General features: G+C 32.8%; 1 protein-coding gene across 2 annotated transcripts in view; it reads right to left on the bottom strand.

Moving 5' to 3' along the window:
• Positions 1–447: 447 nt before the first annotated feature.
• The window catches only part of LOC118188533 (uncharacterized), a 166,013-nt gene continuing 149,523 nt past the window's right edge, over positions 448–16,937 (bottom strand). For both annotated transcript variants that reach the window (XM_035358987.2, XM_035358986.2), the window contains exon 4: positions 448–1,828. In XM_035358987.2, coding sequence (XP_035214878.1) covers positions 1,773–1,828 — 56 coding nt within the window. In that variant the 3' untranslated portion in view covers positions 448–1,772. The remainder of the gene's footprint in view (positions 1,829–16,937) is intronic.

Here is a 16,937-nt window from a genome sequence, read left to right as displayed (position 1 = left end):
CATGGCAAACCGAAAGTCCTCTCAACAGATTGGTGGCAGGATAAGAGGGATGGGATTGCCGCCTGGGGTGTTCTCCATCAGAACTGGGGCGGAAGCTTAGCAGCTAGGTCCAGCAATATTTTAATCACCTATGGTATTACAGAGGTATTGGCTTTACCTGTAATTGTAATTCAAGTAAGGGTTCATTTGAACTTTTTGCCCGATTTATTCCCGTGCATTTGAAAGCTGAGTCTGTGTTATCAAACTTAATTGTTTGAAATTCTGGAAATATAATTCATTTTTGATTTGATTAATTAGCTTTGACTGACCGAATAATTCAGAAGTCTGTTGCGTAATTTTGATTTAGTGCGGAATCGAAAGATGCTAAACGAAAAGTAAGTGGGGAACAAAATTAAGCGACTCAACCTTTTTCCTGAGCTGTTGTTCCAGTGATTACCAGTCAAATCGGATGGCGGAAAATAACTGTGAATTTCCTATTTTAAGGTAACAGAATATAACGTTTCTTCCCCTAACATTACGTCTTAAAATGTCCACGATTATTAACTTATTACTGATATTACTCCCGTATGTAGGAAGATTAAAATGCTTTGAGAATAATTTTTTATCTCCCATCAGCTGACTCTCTATAGCCTTTTTTTTTTCTTTTTCAAAGGATCCTTTTTATTGAATTAAATGTTTCACAACATTTTATGAACTATTCAAAGACATGAAATAAACTGTTTTGTAATATCTCTTTTTGGCAACGCGGTTGAGACTTTTCTTTGTCCCTTCTTCAGCCGAACAGAACCGTTCTCCGCGGAGTTACCTTCACAGTCTAATACCCAGGAATCATCTTCGAGTACGTTCAAACTATATGAAAGATATTTTGGTATTATTCCATCGAATTCAGGCAATGCAGCCGTGCATTATTTTGAAGCAAAACTGTTTTTTGAGAAAATTCGGTCTTTTGTTTTTCACGGTTTCATGCAAATTACTCCAAGACGTATACGTATTTCCAAGACGTAGTAATCACTAACTTCCCAGAAATCAATGTTGACATCCGTAACCTCAATGAGCGTCTCGTCAGAATATGCTTTACTGATTCCTCTTTGAAGTCCTCCAATTGAAGCATTCCACCATCATAGGCATGCTGCAATATTTGAAGCTGATTGCAACTTTTTCTATAAATACAAAGTTCAATAACACCTCTGTTTCTTCAGAAATGTCGGGCTCACGAGCGGTTGAACGGTAACGTCGATGAACACTGGTAGTTCGGTCCGAGATTCGAATCCCGCAAACGGACTGGTGTACACTAGCTAGTTTCCCTTAAAAAGATTCCGCGAAGGCGTTCCTCCCCTTAGGCAGACAGCCCTATTGTGCTTTGTCGTATCCCAGTGATATCTTTCTTCTCTCGACACGAAAAAACGCCATAGGTGCTTCCACATCTCCAAACCCAAAGTCATGGTTGCTTAAAATTGCAGCCTCAGGCTCTTCGATTCATAAAGTTCAGAATAAGGTGTCAAGAATAATATGGAGAAAAAAAAGACATATAAACAAATTAAAACGTTTTGATCATCCCATGCTGATGTCAAGTTACAGCTCAATTCCTTTTTATTTCTGAAATAATTTACTTTTTTATTCAAGCATCTAGGTATCATTCAGATCATGTGCACAGTAAGGGAATAATAAGAGAAATTCGGTAAAGAAAATATGACTTAGTAACGATAAACTGTCTTCTTGTTTGAAGCCTTTCTCTTTCAAATATGCCATTTAATAAATTTTGCAATCCTCTTTTATTTGCTATCGCACATCCAACATTCGAATCCCATTCTAGCACATACGTGATTACCTGCAAGAAAAAAAAATGCAAATAATTGCTTCAACTGAATTATTTTTCAAATAATAATTTAATTTTAATTGAACCGATAAAAGAAACGAATTTTAGCAAATGTCTCTGTAATACCGTTACCAGTGTACAATGAGGAGAGGGTTTTTGCGACTAAGAACTGCTTTTTTTAAAATAACGTCTTATAATAAAATTACGAAATCTCTACATACGAGTATAATAAAACAAAGAGTCTGTCTCTCTCTCTGTGTGTGTGTGTGTGTCTTTCGTTCACGCTGCGCGTAAGCTAATAGACCCACGGCTACGAAATTTGGTACATAGGTGCATCTAGACAAGAGCCAGTGCGCCTCGAAGCGATTTTTTCGAAATTCGAATTAGATTTTTTTAATTTTATGTTTTGTGACGAAATCGCGTCATTTTAAGAAATAATGGGCTATAGCAAAGCGAGATTTTACTCTACGCACTCCATTTTCATATCGTCATGAAACGTAGGCACTTAGCTATTTTCCGAACTTAAAATAAATTTCGTGTTTCAATAAATCGATTAAATACGAATTTATTTAACAAAGTGAGCTTAACACCTTTTCAACGGGATTTTTTCTAGAAACGTTTATGTTTAAAAATGTACAGTTTATTTTTCTTTGATTTTTGGACACGTTAAACTTTCATTCTTGCGACTGCTTTTACAAAAAGAATTTTGGAAAAATGATAATATTTTGTATTTTTAAAACATTTTTTAAATGAAGCTCCCGAGTACACTTCTCACATCTCACATCTCTAAAAATATGATTTTGGCAACAATTTTCCTTTCTTATTATTGTTGATAGATTTTTGATGGAATCGCATGATTTTGAATAGTTTCATTCCTTTAGAAATATGGGTTGGCAACAATTTTTCATCGTATTTCATAGGTCACTGATTTTTATCTAATAAAATAAGTTAATTTTTTAACAACAGATGGGATTAAAAGTTTAGATTTGCAAATTAACTTAGTAAAGATAAACTCATTTATTTTTTACAAATTTTTCACTACACCACTTCAGCGTTTCTCAGTTTTTGAAATTTTCACATTATTGGAAAGAATGCTGCTGTCATTTTAGAAGCACGTAAACCCTTTTTACGAAAAATATCATTCGTCTTGATAGACCAAAAAACAGAATAAACAGCTGATATAAAATATAGTTTCTGCCAGAGATTTGGGTTAAAAATGCTTCGAATTAGCCTTCGCCAATTCAGATCGCTACAATACTATCGCTTTCTGCTAATAAATGCAGAACATTTTAATACTTCATTTACATTTTTCTGTCTTTTACCATGCTCAGCTTTGAAATGGTAGTGCATTGTATAAATTTTAAGATTTGTCATTTTTCAGAATCGGATAGTAACGTGTAATGTTTCAATAAAAGGAGCAATTTACAAGTTTTGAAACATTACTCTATGACTGAACTTATACAAAAAATCACCCAAGCTTAAATTAAAAGCGTATTTAATTGTTTACTTCCGATCTTAACGTCAGATTTTTTTTTACTTGTGTCGGTATTTGTCGGAGAAAATGAGAAATAAGAATATTTAGCAAACGGTTATACACCAAACTACTATTTTGGACATACATCTAGCGACTATGTGAATGGTGACATGGATGGGAGAATGTTGACATTCTCCAAATTTCGGTCTTTCACGGTAATATAGATATCGATATATTTCAGTTAAACAAATACAATATCATTATCTCATTCATATAAAGCTAATTAAAATTTTAAATTATGAAAATTCAATTGTAAACAAATAAAATGATTAACTATTACTGCGAAGTAATTTACAATGCCATTAAAATTCAGAAAGCATAAGTAAACAAGTGCAAGCATCTAAATACATGAGAAAATATATAATAATCCAAAAATTTTATCATAAAAACTTTAAAATTTTGTTAATTAAAACTAAATTTTCATTAAGTGAATAATTGTTGAGCAGGCAGGAAACAGATCTTTTCAAGGGGAAGTTGCCTCCAAACCTAACTCTTCAATTAGTCAATTCGTATTTTGTTATCCATGTTGGCATAGGTAAATAAGTACACAAAACCAAAAGTAGTGAAGTGTTTAAATGAGAAATTTAATAGTAAAAGAATTTCGGGAAATTTAGTAAGCAAATAAATCCACTATAGGAAACAAAATTATTAATTAAAAGTACATAGCCAATGTCATCATACAAATCGAAAGTAATTTAGAAAATATATATACATATATATAATGCAAATGTTGTAAACTGAATGTAAAATGAACATTGTTGTAAAATGTAAAATGTAATATATATTATGGTAAAATGAACGCTGTAAAATTCGTATTGAATAAACAAACTTTACGCATAAAATAATATGGTGTAGTTTTCATTTATATATACTTGTATGTGCAATAAAAATATTTGTATTTTACACTTTTCTACTTCTTATTTTCATTTTCATCACTAAAAACGGAGTTTAATTATAACATTAGTCATTCTTCACAATGTATTAACTTCTGCACCTTCTAGGTTGCTGCACATCATAGCGATGAAACTACGTTTTTTGAAGTTTTCTAATCTTTTCATTGTACGGATTGTTCTATTATTTACTAGTCTTGGATGAGTTCATAATAAAAAAGAAAATGTATTAACTTCTGGGAAAGCTTCACATTTAGCACAATGTATATCATCCTGAAGGCGTCGATGTCAGTGTTTTTCCATATGGATAACTTCATTCATTTGGTTAAGTTACTCTCATAAATCGTTTAGGTTCGACGAAAATGTTAGATCTGAAGCTAATGGCTACGGATCTGACTATAAAAGTTATGAGCCAGCAGTATGACTGAATCATGCAGCAATGATTCCCTATGTATTTTATGTGTAAAACAATTTCATGTATCTTATGTATAAAACAACATATTATAAGGTATCACAACATTAAGGTTTTCAAAAAGGATTGCACCAATAAATATGTCTTAAATAATCAGTCATAGACTTGTCGTTCCACTTAAAAAATTAATAAAATAAGATGGGGACCTTATGCTACAACAGTTTTGATCGTGTAATCATTTTCAGCAAGCTTAATACAAAACATAATTTTCTTTACAGGACTAATACGAAGAAATTTTGAACTAGTTAATTTTTTTCTTATCCGCGTCTTGAGACTTACGAGAAATAATGTGTATACTAGATTGACGTTAAACAAAAACTAAAACAAAACACTACTTTCTTTACTTTGTACAAGGAAGTACAAAATTATTATGATTTAAGTCACTTTCATGATGAAAAAATATCGATTTAGAGATTCCATAAAACTGAAGTTCACTCAATATCAAATTGCGAATTTTTGCGCTTTTACGAATGGTAATTTAAAATAAGGGGAAAAATTTTTTTTTTAATAACGCAGACTTTGAATAAAACTTTTATGATTTTCAAGGTCATCAGGCATATGTCCGTCTTCCACAGAAGCAAAACATTGCTCTAGACGAAGATATCTATATCTGATATCCCTCGAAATCAATAGAGCTTTATACAAAGCCTGCTTCAAAATAAAGTCGCTTTTACACCTAAATTTAAATTTTGAATTGATATGTCTCTCTTGAATATAATATATGAATGATTTTCTATGAAATTTTTATTCATAACCTACTGCGTGCTGCTATGTAACGGTATAGGTCCACGTGAATGTTGATGAATCTGGAATAATTTTGATCATAATTTTTTAAATACTTCCACGGTCTTTTTCTGCCATCTCCAAAAACACTATTGTTTTGACTATATGAATTTCCTGTTAGCAAATCGCAAATTTATACCGTTTCATTTACGGAAAATGATTTTTGCTCATCTCATGCACCCGTTAACTAAAGAATGATTTTTGCTCATCTCATGCACCCGTTAACTAACTTAAAAAGAAGTATATATACATTCTGAAGAATTCAGTCTTTATCATTAAAAAAAGTGAAAAAGTCTTCATACAGTTGTAATTTATGGTGAAAAATAACATAAAAAGTTTTTCCCAATCGTTTAGAAATATTATATGTAGTAGTTAGCTTCAAATATAACGGATGATTCTAAACTAGCTGACAAAAATATTAAAGGTGGGGAAAAGAAAACATAAAAAGCACATTTTGTGATGAAATGTGTGTTCGAAAAAGATGCACGGAAGTGCTGCCACGTAAGGAAGATTTAAAAAACATAGATTACGAAACGACAGGTCAAGTGAAAAGAGACAAATAATGTTAATGATGAAACATCTTTACAATAAGCGCTCGAAAGTGTGATTACCAATAATAATACAAGATTCACAGCTGTGGCATAGGGGTTGGAGTACATTATCAAAGCTCTAATGAATTTCATACCCACATCCGGCAGCAACTAAGAAGCCAATGGATCTCCATAGGACTAACTTTCGTAGATTACGTTTCGCAGAAATCCACGTGTGTCAAATCTGGCTATTTTAGTACCTCGTCCAAACAGGTACGCCACGTCACATCCAGATGAGGCAGTATGTAGTGTCAAGGTAATTTTAGATGTCCCTAGTGAAGTATGCTGGTGTTCCAGCTTCAACACCTTGATGAAACACCGGAAAGAAGCTCCTCAAGTCGTTCCTCAGGTTCCTCTTGTAAGAAGACACTGTCAAGCAAGTTGCCGTCCAAGCGTGGACTATTAAAAAGTAAGTTTGAATCGTAGAGAATGTAGAGTCCTACTAAGCAGTTGTGTGGAGATTGTGCCATAAATAAAGAATATTTTCTGAAAGGCATGAAATCTCGTGCCTTGGGAATTATCATGTGCCCCAAACTGAGACTTCTGGGTTTTTGAACCATCAGAATGTGCAGCGTAGATCTATCATGAATAGAACATAAGAAAGGAAATCAAGATTCGATAGAGTCCGCAAAAGTACTAATACGTAAAGTTAACGCACAGAGTTATCATCACCTAGTTTCAACACCTGCATTCTCTATATATGATTCTAAGATACATTTCTTCCCCTTTAAGAGTCCTTCAAATGATTGATTCACCCACACCCAACAGACGATCAATAGCTTTTGTGCTTATAGCAGAATAATCCTCAAATGTACTTTTTATATCTTCTTTTGCCGCAGAAGTTCTACAATAGCTTCGCAGTCCATATCTCGTTTAGAATCATGGAATGATTTACTCTCGCACCAATTCATACGTACGAAAGTTTCGTGATTAGGTAATCGTCGTATGTACATCCTATTTCTGTCCTCATCCGCATAGTTAATACGCCTATTCGTGAGCTTCGCTTTTGCTTAACAATGCATATCGCTCGAGCAGCGCAAGAAGAATCGTGATTTATGACAGGGGACCGCTTTTGCCTATTGACTCCAGCGGGATTCTCTATCATCTCAACACGCCATTCCTATACACACGTCATTACAAAATCTGCTTAATTCAGTCCTTTCTACCTGCCTTTACACATTTTAATAGATGTTTCAGAATCACCTTATATGCCTCTATGCCTTTTATGTTGAATTTCACATGAATAGTTCCTAAAATACCAAAAATACTGCAAATGTCTATGTCAAAATTTCTTTGGATATTAAACTGGAATCTAAATACGAAAAACAGATTCCTATGCTTTTTAAATTTTACGATTTCTTATTAAATACTTGGAAGAAAATCATTGTGGTGTTTATTATTCTTAATCTTCGGGTTTTGGGATCTGGGAATTAGAAAGAATGGCAACTTGAAAGAGATATCTGCTACAAGCACACCTGATCATGTTTTTCACAAAATGATTATTTAAGTTATGAATATTTCAATTTGTTTTTTGTTAAATTAAGACATTTAAACGCAGCATTCATTTGCGATGAAATATTACTAGAGGCTCTTTTTCCAACAGTTTTACTTTTGAAAAGCTCATTTTTAAACTATCTCTATCTTTATTTCTGAAAGTAAGCTTTAAACACAGTATACCTGTAAACTCCTTGGCTTAAAATTGCTTCAGGTATTATACCGAAATCTGTATATCAAAACTATGTGGAAGCTTTCTTTTTAATCAAATATTTTCTGTATATTTTAAATATTTTTTCATTGCAACATAGAATTAAGCCCGCTCGCCCGCTGAACGAGTATAAAAATCATGTTACCATTCAGTAATTTGAAATTATTTTCTGAAATTCTACATTTAATTTTTATGTTTTTTGACGTTATACCTTATGCCTTGATACCAAAATCTGCTCACGGGCCTGTTTCCAAAATCAGATATTTACACAGACTCTGACATATAATCCTGGCTTTGTCATCTTATAAATACTTTTGTTTCTTAAAATTTGCACTCTACCCTAAGAGTTTTCTTGCAAGTGTTCAGTGAGTCACTAGGTGTTTTTGAAGCAGAGGCCGTAAAAATGCGCACTGCCGTCACCGGGACTCGAACCTGGATCTCTCGAAAACGCTGCGAGTGTGCTACTGCTACACCACGAAGGCACGCCGGCAGGAGACAGAAAATACCTTATAGCTTAGCATTATCGTCTCCGATGACTGAAAATAAGCCTCTATGCATTACAATGCACATTACTGCTGTTGGCTTTGATAACAATTTTAACGAATCACGAAAATGTATTTAATAATGATGCAGCATACATAATTCCCGTTGCGTTAAAATTTACTGCCGATAAACTACTGACATATTAACTTGGCGGCAAAAATAAAATCGTACTTTCTGATTTAAGCGCTCCATTTTTTACTTACTTTACCTTCAAAATATTCTCCGCTAATGGTGGCCGTAGTGAATTTTAACCTGAAAGGTTGTATGCGCCTTCGCTAATGGAAGTGAAAATAGAAAGAAATTATAATGTTAAGATATTTGAAAGCAATGGAAAAATTTCTAGAATTTCAGTAAAATGCTTCTAGAAAAAGATGTTCACTTCGCTACGTATCGGAATTAAATAGTCTTACGAATGTATATTAAAAAGAAACAATGCGAATAAAATAATTATATCTCTTAACTGCATCTAGGAGTTACATTTGCATTACTTCCACAAATATACTTTTATGTTTTGAATACTTTACTCCGAATTTGTCGATGCAGATAAAAATGTCTTTCCATTTGCATGTTAATTAACATCCTTTCACATAAATGGGTTTGAATTTTTAAATTGTTAAGACTTAATGAACATTACATATGGATTAAAGTCTGGTGTCGAAAGCTATGAAGGCTAGTAGCATTTGATGTAATGATTGCATTTTGATGTAAAATCTGGGAAATTGTAAAAATGAAACTTTTATTCTTTTTCAGGTATGTAAAGGCATTCGTAACTTCACTCAAGTTTTACCGAAAATGTAACGTCTTCATTTGCGAATATGCATATTAATTTTCGATTTATCACTAATCAGTTTTAAAAATGAGCTTCTTCCAAAAATATGTTTAACGCAGCTCGAAAGGTAGTTTTAAAAGCAAACTTTTTCCTTGACAAAACAAACGGCAGTGGGTCAGCCAAGTTAGGAACAGACGGAAAGGTGGTGTTTGGTGTATTTAATTATGGCAAAGCACAAGAGGGCTATCTGCCTAAGGGGAGGGATGCCTTCGTGGAGGACTTCAGACGGAAAGGTTAAATGGCGAGACTTTTGACTCCCCCATTACGCAAAACCTATCAGGCCTACAAACTTGCAATTTTGTATGTCTAATAGAGCTCCCTTGAACACTTAGAATCCCAAATTTCATTAATCTATTTCTTATACTTATGGAATTATTGAGGTCTAAAAAGGGCCATTTTTATCACTCACTCTTTGACTGACTGATCAAAAACCTAGAACATATCTAAATGACTTTAACTAATACTTGAAATTTGGGATCAAGGTAGAGCATACGGCATACAATGAAAAAAATCTAAAACTTCCAAAAACTGCATTATTATCGATGATTAACCAGATAATACTCATAACGAGCATTTGACAACATCACCAATAAATGACGTTGTCAGATCGCTGGTTTCCGCGGTACTCAGCTACTAATCAACTTTGCGGAAAGTAAAGAATAAAAACGTGTTTATAATAGATGAAATGATAGCGCAAAGGTACCCTTTCTTCATTTTTGGTAGTGGGCTTAGGCCTAACTACATCGACATCGCGAAAAAAAAAATATAAACAGCTTTCAAACAATAAAAGCTTTGTTTTTCAGTAACTCAAATTTAAGTAACGAAACAAATGACAGATGCAAATAAAACAATAGAAATAAAACACCCCAAACACCAAATACAATTAAACAATTGAAAAACATTTTTACAATTAAAATTGCAGTTTCTACGCAAAAACAAGCAATTCGGCCAGCAGCCAGATTTTTCGGTGCCCAAAACTTAAAAGGTTCCTTTTAGTCCCACTCCGGCAAAATGACACAGACGGTGAAGAAAGACTTAATGGCCCATTTTTCAAATTTTGCTTGCATATGCTGTCCCAGAAGAAAAGAAAGAAAATTCAAGGTAAATTATATTTAAAGAGTAATTTGAGCAATGCGTTGCATACAGATGACTATAAATATATTCCTATAATTTAAAATATAAAAATATCATTTGAAATTTTTTTAGATATAAATCTTAAAAAAAGCGATCCCAGGCAAAAATGCCTGTCCCTTTTAAGTTTTATGTTATTCAACCTCTTTGTTTTGTAACCTAATTTACATTTTTAAATAAAGAAGTGTAATTATTTTAAATATGAACTAATAGCGTAATATATTCACGATAAAAATTAATAACAGAAGTTTTTTCTTTTCTTTAATCAATAAAAAATCATTTGTATTTCACTTCATGTCCAGTGCGCTACCTTGAGATTATTTTACCCATAACTAGTTTGTAAATCTGCCTAAAAAAAACAGTACATATTCTTTGACTACTTTGAATATCTACGGCCCTCTTTAGGTAGATTTATAAACTAATAGAGGGTAAAATAATCTCAAGGTAACGGACTTGACATAAAGTGGAAGATAAATTATTTTTATTGATTTTCTAAATTTATATCTAAAAATTTTCAATTGATTTTTTCATATTTTAAATTGTAGAAATATATTTATAGTCATCTTTACACAAAGCATTGCTCAAATTAAACATTAAATATTACTTTATCTTCAGTTTTCTTTCTTTTCTTCTGGGACAGCATATCTAAGCAAAATTTGTAAATGAGTCTAATTCACTATTCTGCTAAGCTTCAAATGTAAACAAATATGACTGCTATAGTAAAAAAATTAGACTTAGCCGCACTTAAACAACTTTTAAATTGTTAATAATTATACAAATATTGCATGCAGATTACCTAAACGCATAAAATTGTTAACCGGAAGATAATAACAACATAATTCAATCACTTTTAAGCAAAAAATACACAAGTTACCAAAATATAAGTATTAAAAAAAATGAGCTCAATGAGCAGAGTAACAGATTGGGTATATATATATATACTTTTGTTGCGGCCGATTGCAACGAAAATAGGAGGTGCAGAACTACATGTTATAGCAGTCCTATATAAAAAATTTCAACGTTCTGTGACTACTCGTTTTTGAGTTATGCGAGATACATACATATGTACTTTCGTACACACACCACGAAAAAAAATCTTTTTTGGAATCCATTTTAAATCAGTTTTATAATTCGTTTGGGGAAAAATGTCTTTTATTCTGCCCTTGCATACAAATGTCACTCAAAAACATCGTTAAACTGCATTCGATAGCGACCAAAATGGATATTTTCGTTGAAATATGATAGCCGGAATTTTTCGTGATTACAATACTTCTTTTAGTTCGTAGAAGGAAGTAAAAAAGGAAACATTCATCTCTAATTGAAAATAAGATTTGAACATTTATATTGTTTAATAATTAAAAATAGCTGTTTAAACTTATTGTTTACATTTTTACGTCTCTTTAAAAATCTAGAACTTCAAAAAAATTAAACTATATTATTATAACTATATTATGAGGTTAATTAAGAAGCCGTAAAGTGCTATACAGAAAACATTCTAGTGGTAAATAAAAAGGCCGCTAACACTTCTCAGGCAAAGAAGAAAACTATCATTTACTGGCGAAAACGACGTAATATGTAAAATTAAAAGACCAGTCGGAACCAGAAAATTTTTCAAATGCATCGTAAAGCATCGTAAAAATATATTAAACAGTTACTTTAAATTATCCGAGCGACTCCAAAACACAATAACTATTATAGATGAAAAGGTTAAAACTATCTCCGTAGATACAAAACATAAAAGATAAATTTACCATTCTTGCAGACGAACCTAAACATCAAAGTACCGAAGAACCCTACTACTATGAAGGATCATATAAAGTAGTATTTTGTGCAGAAGAAACCATTGCAATAAATAAAGAGGTTCAAGCTATGTTTAATTTACAGAACAAAAATAGACAAAATAACATGTCTTGGTCTTGTGATAATAAATTATGTCTCTTTGATGAACAGTTTATAAAATATTTTATTTCGTTTTCATAAAAAGAAACCAGTGTAGCGTGAACGAAAGAAAAAAATTGAAGGTTACGTATTTGTTTAGACGCTTTTCCTTTAAGGGTCAAAATAAGAGCCTTTAATTTTTTAAAAATTAATGATATCATAACAACATAAATGCGAAAACGGTTAACAGATGGCACAGTTCCTTTAATTATAGCTGTGAGAATGTGCAACTTCTTGAATTTATTTAAAAGCACTATCTATTACTTTCTTTGATATCGCATGTCTAACTTGCAGGCTAACTTCTAATTAGAGAAGTCAAATTTTTTAACGTAATTTATGGACAATTAAAACTTGCCAAGCTCGAAATCCGATATCATAGAAAGTAATAAATTGTTTTTAGATGAACCGAAGAACGTTGTACATCCAATTCCAATTGCTTTCGCTCGCACTTGGTTTCAACTACACAGTTATTACCAAACGTTCAGAGTTGCCAAAGGCCAATCACGGTAATAAAATAAAAGAGATGTACTTTAGGTACATCTGTCACCCGGAAGCGTAAAAAACTTTCAGAGCTTGGGACTGGCATTCCTGGTCGTGGTAGCAAATGTTGCATTCAAAAATAACAAAAGTCGTAATTATAAAACATAGAAAAAGCTGAAATCTATTTACATAAATACAACTACCAAGACGGGTTGTGATGTATGGTGCAGAGTCTTTTGACCACATATTCAACAGTAGGGTTATAATAGCATAGGCTTCTAATAGAAGCGTAGGAAGAGGTTCTAAGGCTTTCAAAGAAATTATGTGAAGTGATCAAAATTTGTTCATGCATGGCCTTCACATTCACAATAGCTCTAAGTATTTATTTTTGTATTATGTCTAGTTTAGCCCTCTCAGTCTTGTTGGCTGTCGCCCATGCTGGCACTGCGTATAACATAATCGGTCTGATTAAGGACAGATACACTGTTCTTTTGATTTTTATCGATACGTTAGACTTCCTGCCAATCAAGCTGTAAAGGGCACAGAACGCAGCATTCGCTTTTTCCGCTAAGGCTGTATCATGGTATTTAAAGGTAAGCTTGCTATCTATAATAACTCCTAAATACTTATAGGAGTCAGCCATCGGAACTGTATCGTTTTTAATTTTGATATCCGTATTAACAATTACATTCTGCCTGTAGCGTCTGTAAAGCACAACACAGCACTTACTAGAATTTAAATTAACGTTGTACATTTTGTTGAGAATGTGTTTAAACAAACTGAACGCGTCAATTACGCCGGTGGCTATTACATTATTTTCAGTACTTAGTTTGTTAAGTCTTTTACTTCACAAGTTTGCCTATTTCATAGCAGTGGTTTGTTTAATTTTCAGTTTGTTGAAATTTCAGTACAAGTTTCTAATCTTAGCAAAATCATTAAAATTATTCTTTATCAGTCCACTCCGCTCCTCCCCCACTTAGAACACTGAGAGATAAGACTAATTCTTTTGCACTTATCTTTATGTTTTTCTTTGATAAAGAGAAGCTTATTTCAAGTAATATATGGTTCAAGTAACTCAGCTGAAGTTTATAAGTAATGTTTTCGAAATCAGAAACGCTCTAAACAAGATTATTGAGAAGTCAAAAACATTTTGTTCTCTCCGTGTGTTTGACGAATTAACATCATTATAAGATATAAAAAAAATTATTCGAGAATCGAGAGCTTACTAGTCTTTAATAAATAATCTGCCGCCAAAATGTTTTATCTTATTTAGAATTTTAATGTTTATTTCCTTACTTGCTATATACTCTTTTAAGTATTGTAAATTATCGACGCATTCTATGGCCGTTTGCAGCTTCTTTTTAATATTTTTTAACGGACTGCCGGAGATTTAATGTAAGGATTTTTAATGGACTGCCAGAGATTTAATATAAATCAATGCAAAGATTATAAAATACAATCTTAATACGTTACTTATATATTTAACTTCATTATTAATTCAAATTGTGCATTTCAGTCACAATAAGTACCTATTATGTGATACAATAATAAGATTTATGTTACAAATTCGCATGATTATTAAATTTTAACGCCTTTTTTTTTAATACAGCTCAAATTTAGCATTAAAAACAGGTAACATAGAACGAATAATTAATAATATTTACATAATAAGCAGCAGAAATATTACTCGCGTTTACATCGATTCCTATTGCTACTTTAACAGTTAAAATAATCAAAATTCCTCTCACAGGCCTGCGAATTTATGAAGTTTATATAATTAGCAATGAAGACAAATGTCTATCCAGTTTAAAAGATGGGAGATGTTTCCATACCTGTAATTACCCGATTTAAAAATAAAAGGGAACTAACCGACATCATTAAAGCGAAAGGGATCAGGACCGTTGTACAGTATCCAAAAGAAGACTTAGTGTAAGTTCATCTGATGAGACAATCACTAATGGAGGTTCTGGACTATTTCTTACTGCTCCAGGCGATACTACTTTGTTAGCACAAAAATGGGGTCCATAGCCTCTAACTTCACTTGCAAGGTTCTGGCAATATTGGGGGCACTTGACATGTATAAAATCCTTCTCGTTTCTGAGCAAGCAAAAGGACTCTTTGTCTACTGTGACTCAAACGTAGTTCTACGGGCGATTTTGGATGGAAGTTTCCTGATCACCCCCATTTTTGCTTAAACGAGGTTCAAAAGTTAGGTCTGCAATCTACAACGGTTGCCAGCGCATGTCAGTCAGATGCCACCTTCTCGGATGCAAAAGCCGCAGCCAAATAAAGATTGATGGAACATTCAATTCCAATAAAACACCAGCTCCATTATATATATCCATATCATGAATGGGAATCGACTTATAACTAAAACCATAGACAGGCTTAGACCTAGCCATCACAAACTAAACTACAGGAACTGTGATAACTGCCCGGACATAAAACTGACAAGTACACACATTTTTTCATTGTCAGGTTAAGCTTGCTGACTAGTTAAAAATTGGTGTCTCGTCTACGAGACCGAACCTCTACGATGATATTAATATTTTGCATATTGCCAGGGCTTCACCCATGGCAGTACTGGAATAGGCTTCATTACAGACACGACAACAACAATTACCTGACAAGATAATGTTGTATATCGTAGGATTTTCACAGAAATTCACGTCTAAATTTCTCTCACTTTCCCTTATTTTGCATCTCCTCGACTGGACACAAAGACCTAGTTATCAAATTAACTATAATTAATTTAACAATTCTACATATTTATTACAAAATACAATTGAATAAAGAAAAAAACTGGGGAAATTTAATTTATCTCATTTATTACAGTGAGAGAATGAAATAAATATACAGGATCATCCGAAATTAACAGAAAATGTAAAAATTTTACATTTCGAAGAGCTATAGACTGGAGTCTGAACAAGTTTTCACAGAAATGCAACCAAAAACATTGTATTATTTTTAAAAAGGAAAAATTTTATGTCAAAAGAGTACACTTTTAACAGACGTCACAAGCGCGCAGAGGTCGGCCGACGTTATTGGGCATACTGAACGCTGAAACATCAATTACAGAAGAATCCTCTTAATCCAAAATGTGTGGGTCATATCGCATACAACAACTCTCCTCTTGAATGGTGGTCTTCACACTGAACATTTGTAATCCTAGCTGCTTTACAAACTGTGCTGCACCACTGTGCGAACTTTAGACACAACTGAATTAAAAACTATCGGTGAAAAATGTCATTATTCTGGGCATAAAAATAATTCATTATTAAATGAATCCCAGGTGTTTCTGCTCATTTTTGTAAAATCTGAGCTGTGTTACTACCTATACTTTTATAACTATTGAATACCTAATTTTTCTGTTACTTTTGGGTCACACTGTATATGCAAAATATACATGTAAACTTTTTAAAAAGGTAGGGAGAGGTCTTAAAAAGAAATTTTAATAAACTCCAAAAAATGGTTTGCATTCTGCAAAAATGTGTTAGCACATAAAATGTATTATCTATTGTTTCAAAATAAAAAGCGAGGCATTTAGAATCACATTGTGATGAAAAATGTCCTCGATTTCTTATAATTATTTAGTATGATATACAACTACACAATGACACAAACTGGATTATTTATTTCCGAAGGACAATTATCCTTCTCTTCAGAGTGCTATTTTTAACTTATCTCACATTTTTTTAGAATAATTTATACTTTCCTGATATTATTTCCTTGACTTTCTGGGATTTTTCAGGTGAGTGGGAAATCTGTTTATCATCATTTTGTACTGTTTTGATACTGTACATACATCGACATTTTTATTTTCAAGAAGTTCCTCTTATGACTACTTGTTTTCTATATCTTTATGTTAACAATTAATTCTGCACAGCAATATCCGTTAATTACAAAACTGTTTTGTCGAGTTCTGCAAAATACCGATGTAGGGCGTTATGCAAAATGTGTGTGTGTGTGTGATTATGGCAAAGCCTCGAGAGCTATCTGCCTAAGAGAAGGGATGCCTTCGTGGAGGACTTTCTAAGGGAAACTGACTCGTATACACGTTACACATGGGGAAAAACCACGAAAACGCCCATGCTGCCAGCCCGTTCGCGAGATTCGAACCTCGGACCGAACTACCAGTGTTCAGCGACTTTACCGCTCGGGGGCCCCGTTATGCAAAATGACTGGCCTAATTCCTCATGCTTATATTTTTGAAAATATAAACTCAA

The sequence above is a fragment of the Stegodyphus dumicola genome, chromosome 4 (assembly GCF_044657685.1).
Source record: "Stegodyphus dumicola isolate Sdum_Otavi_A_Nest chromosome 4, ASM4465768v1".
NCBI lineage: Eukaryota > Metazoa > Arthropoda > Arachnida > Araneae > Eresidae > Stegodyphus > Stegodyphus dumicola.
This window is presented reverse-complemented; position numbering and strand designations above follow the sequence as displayed.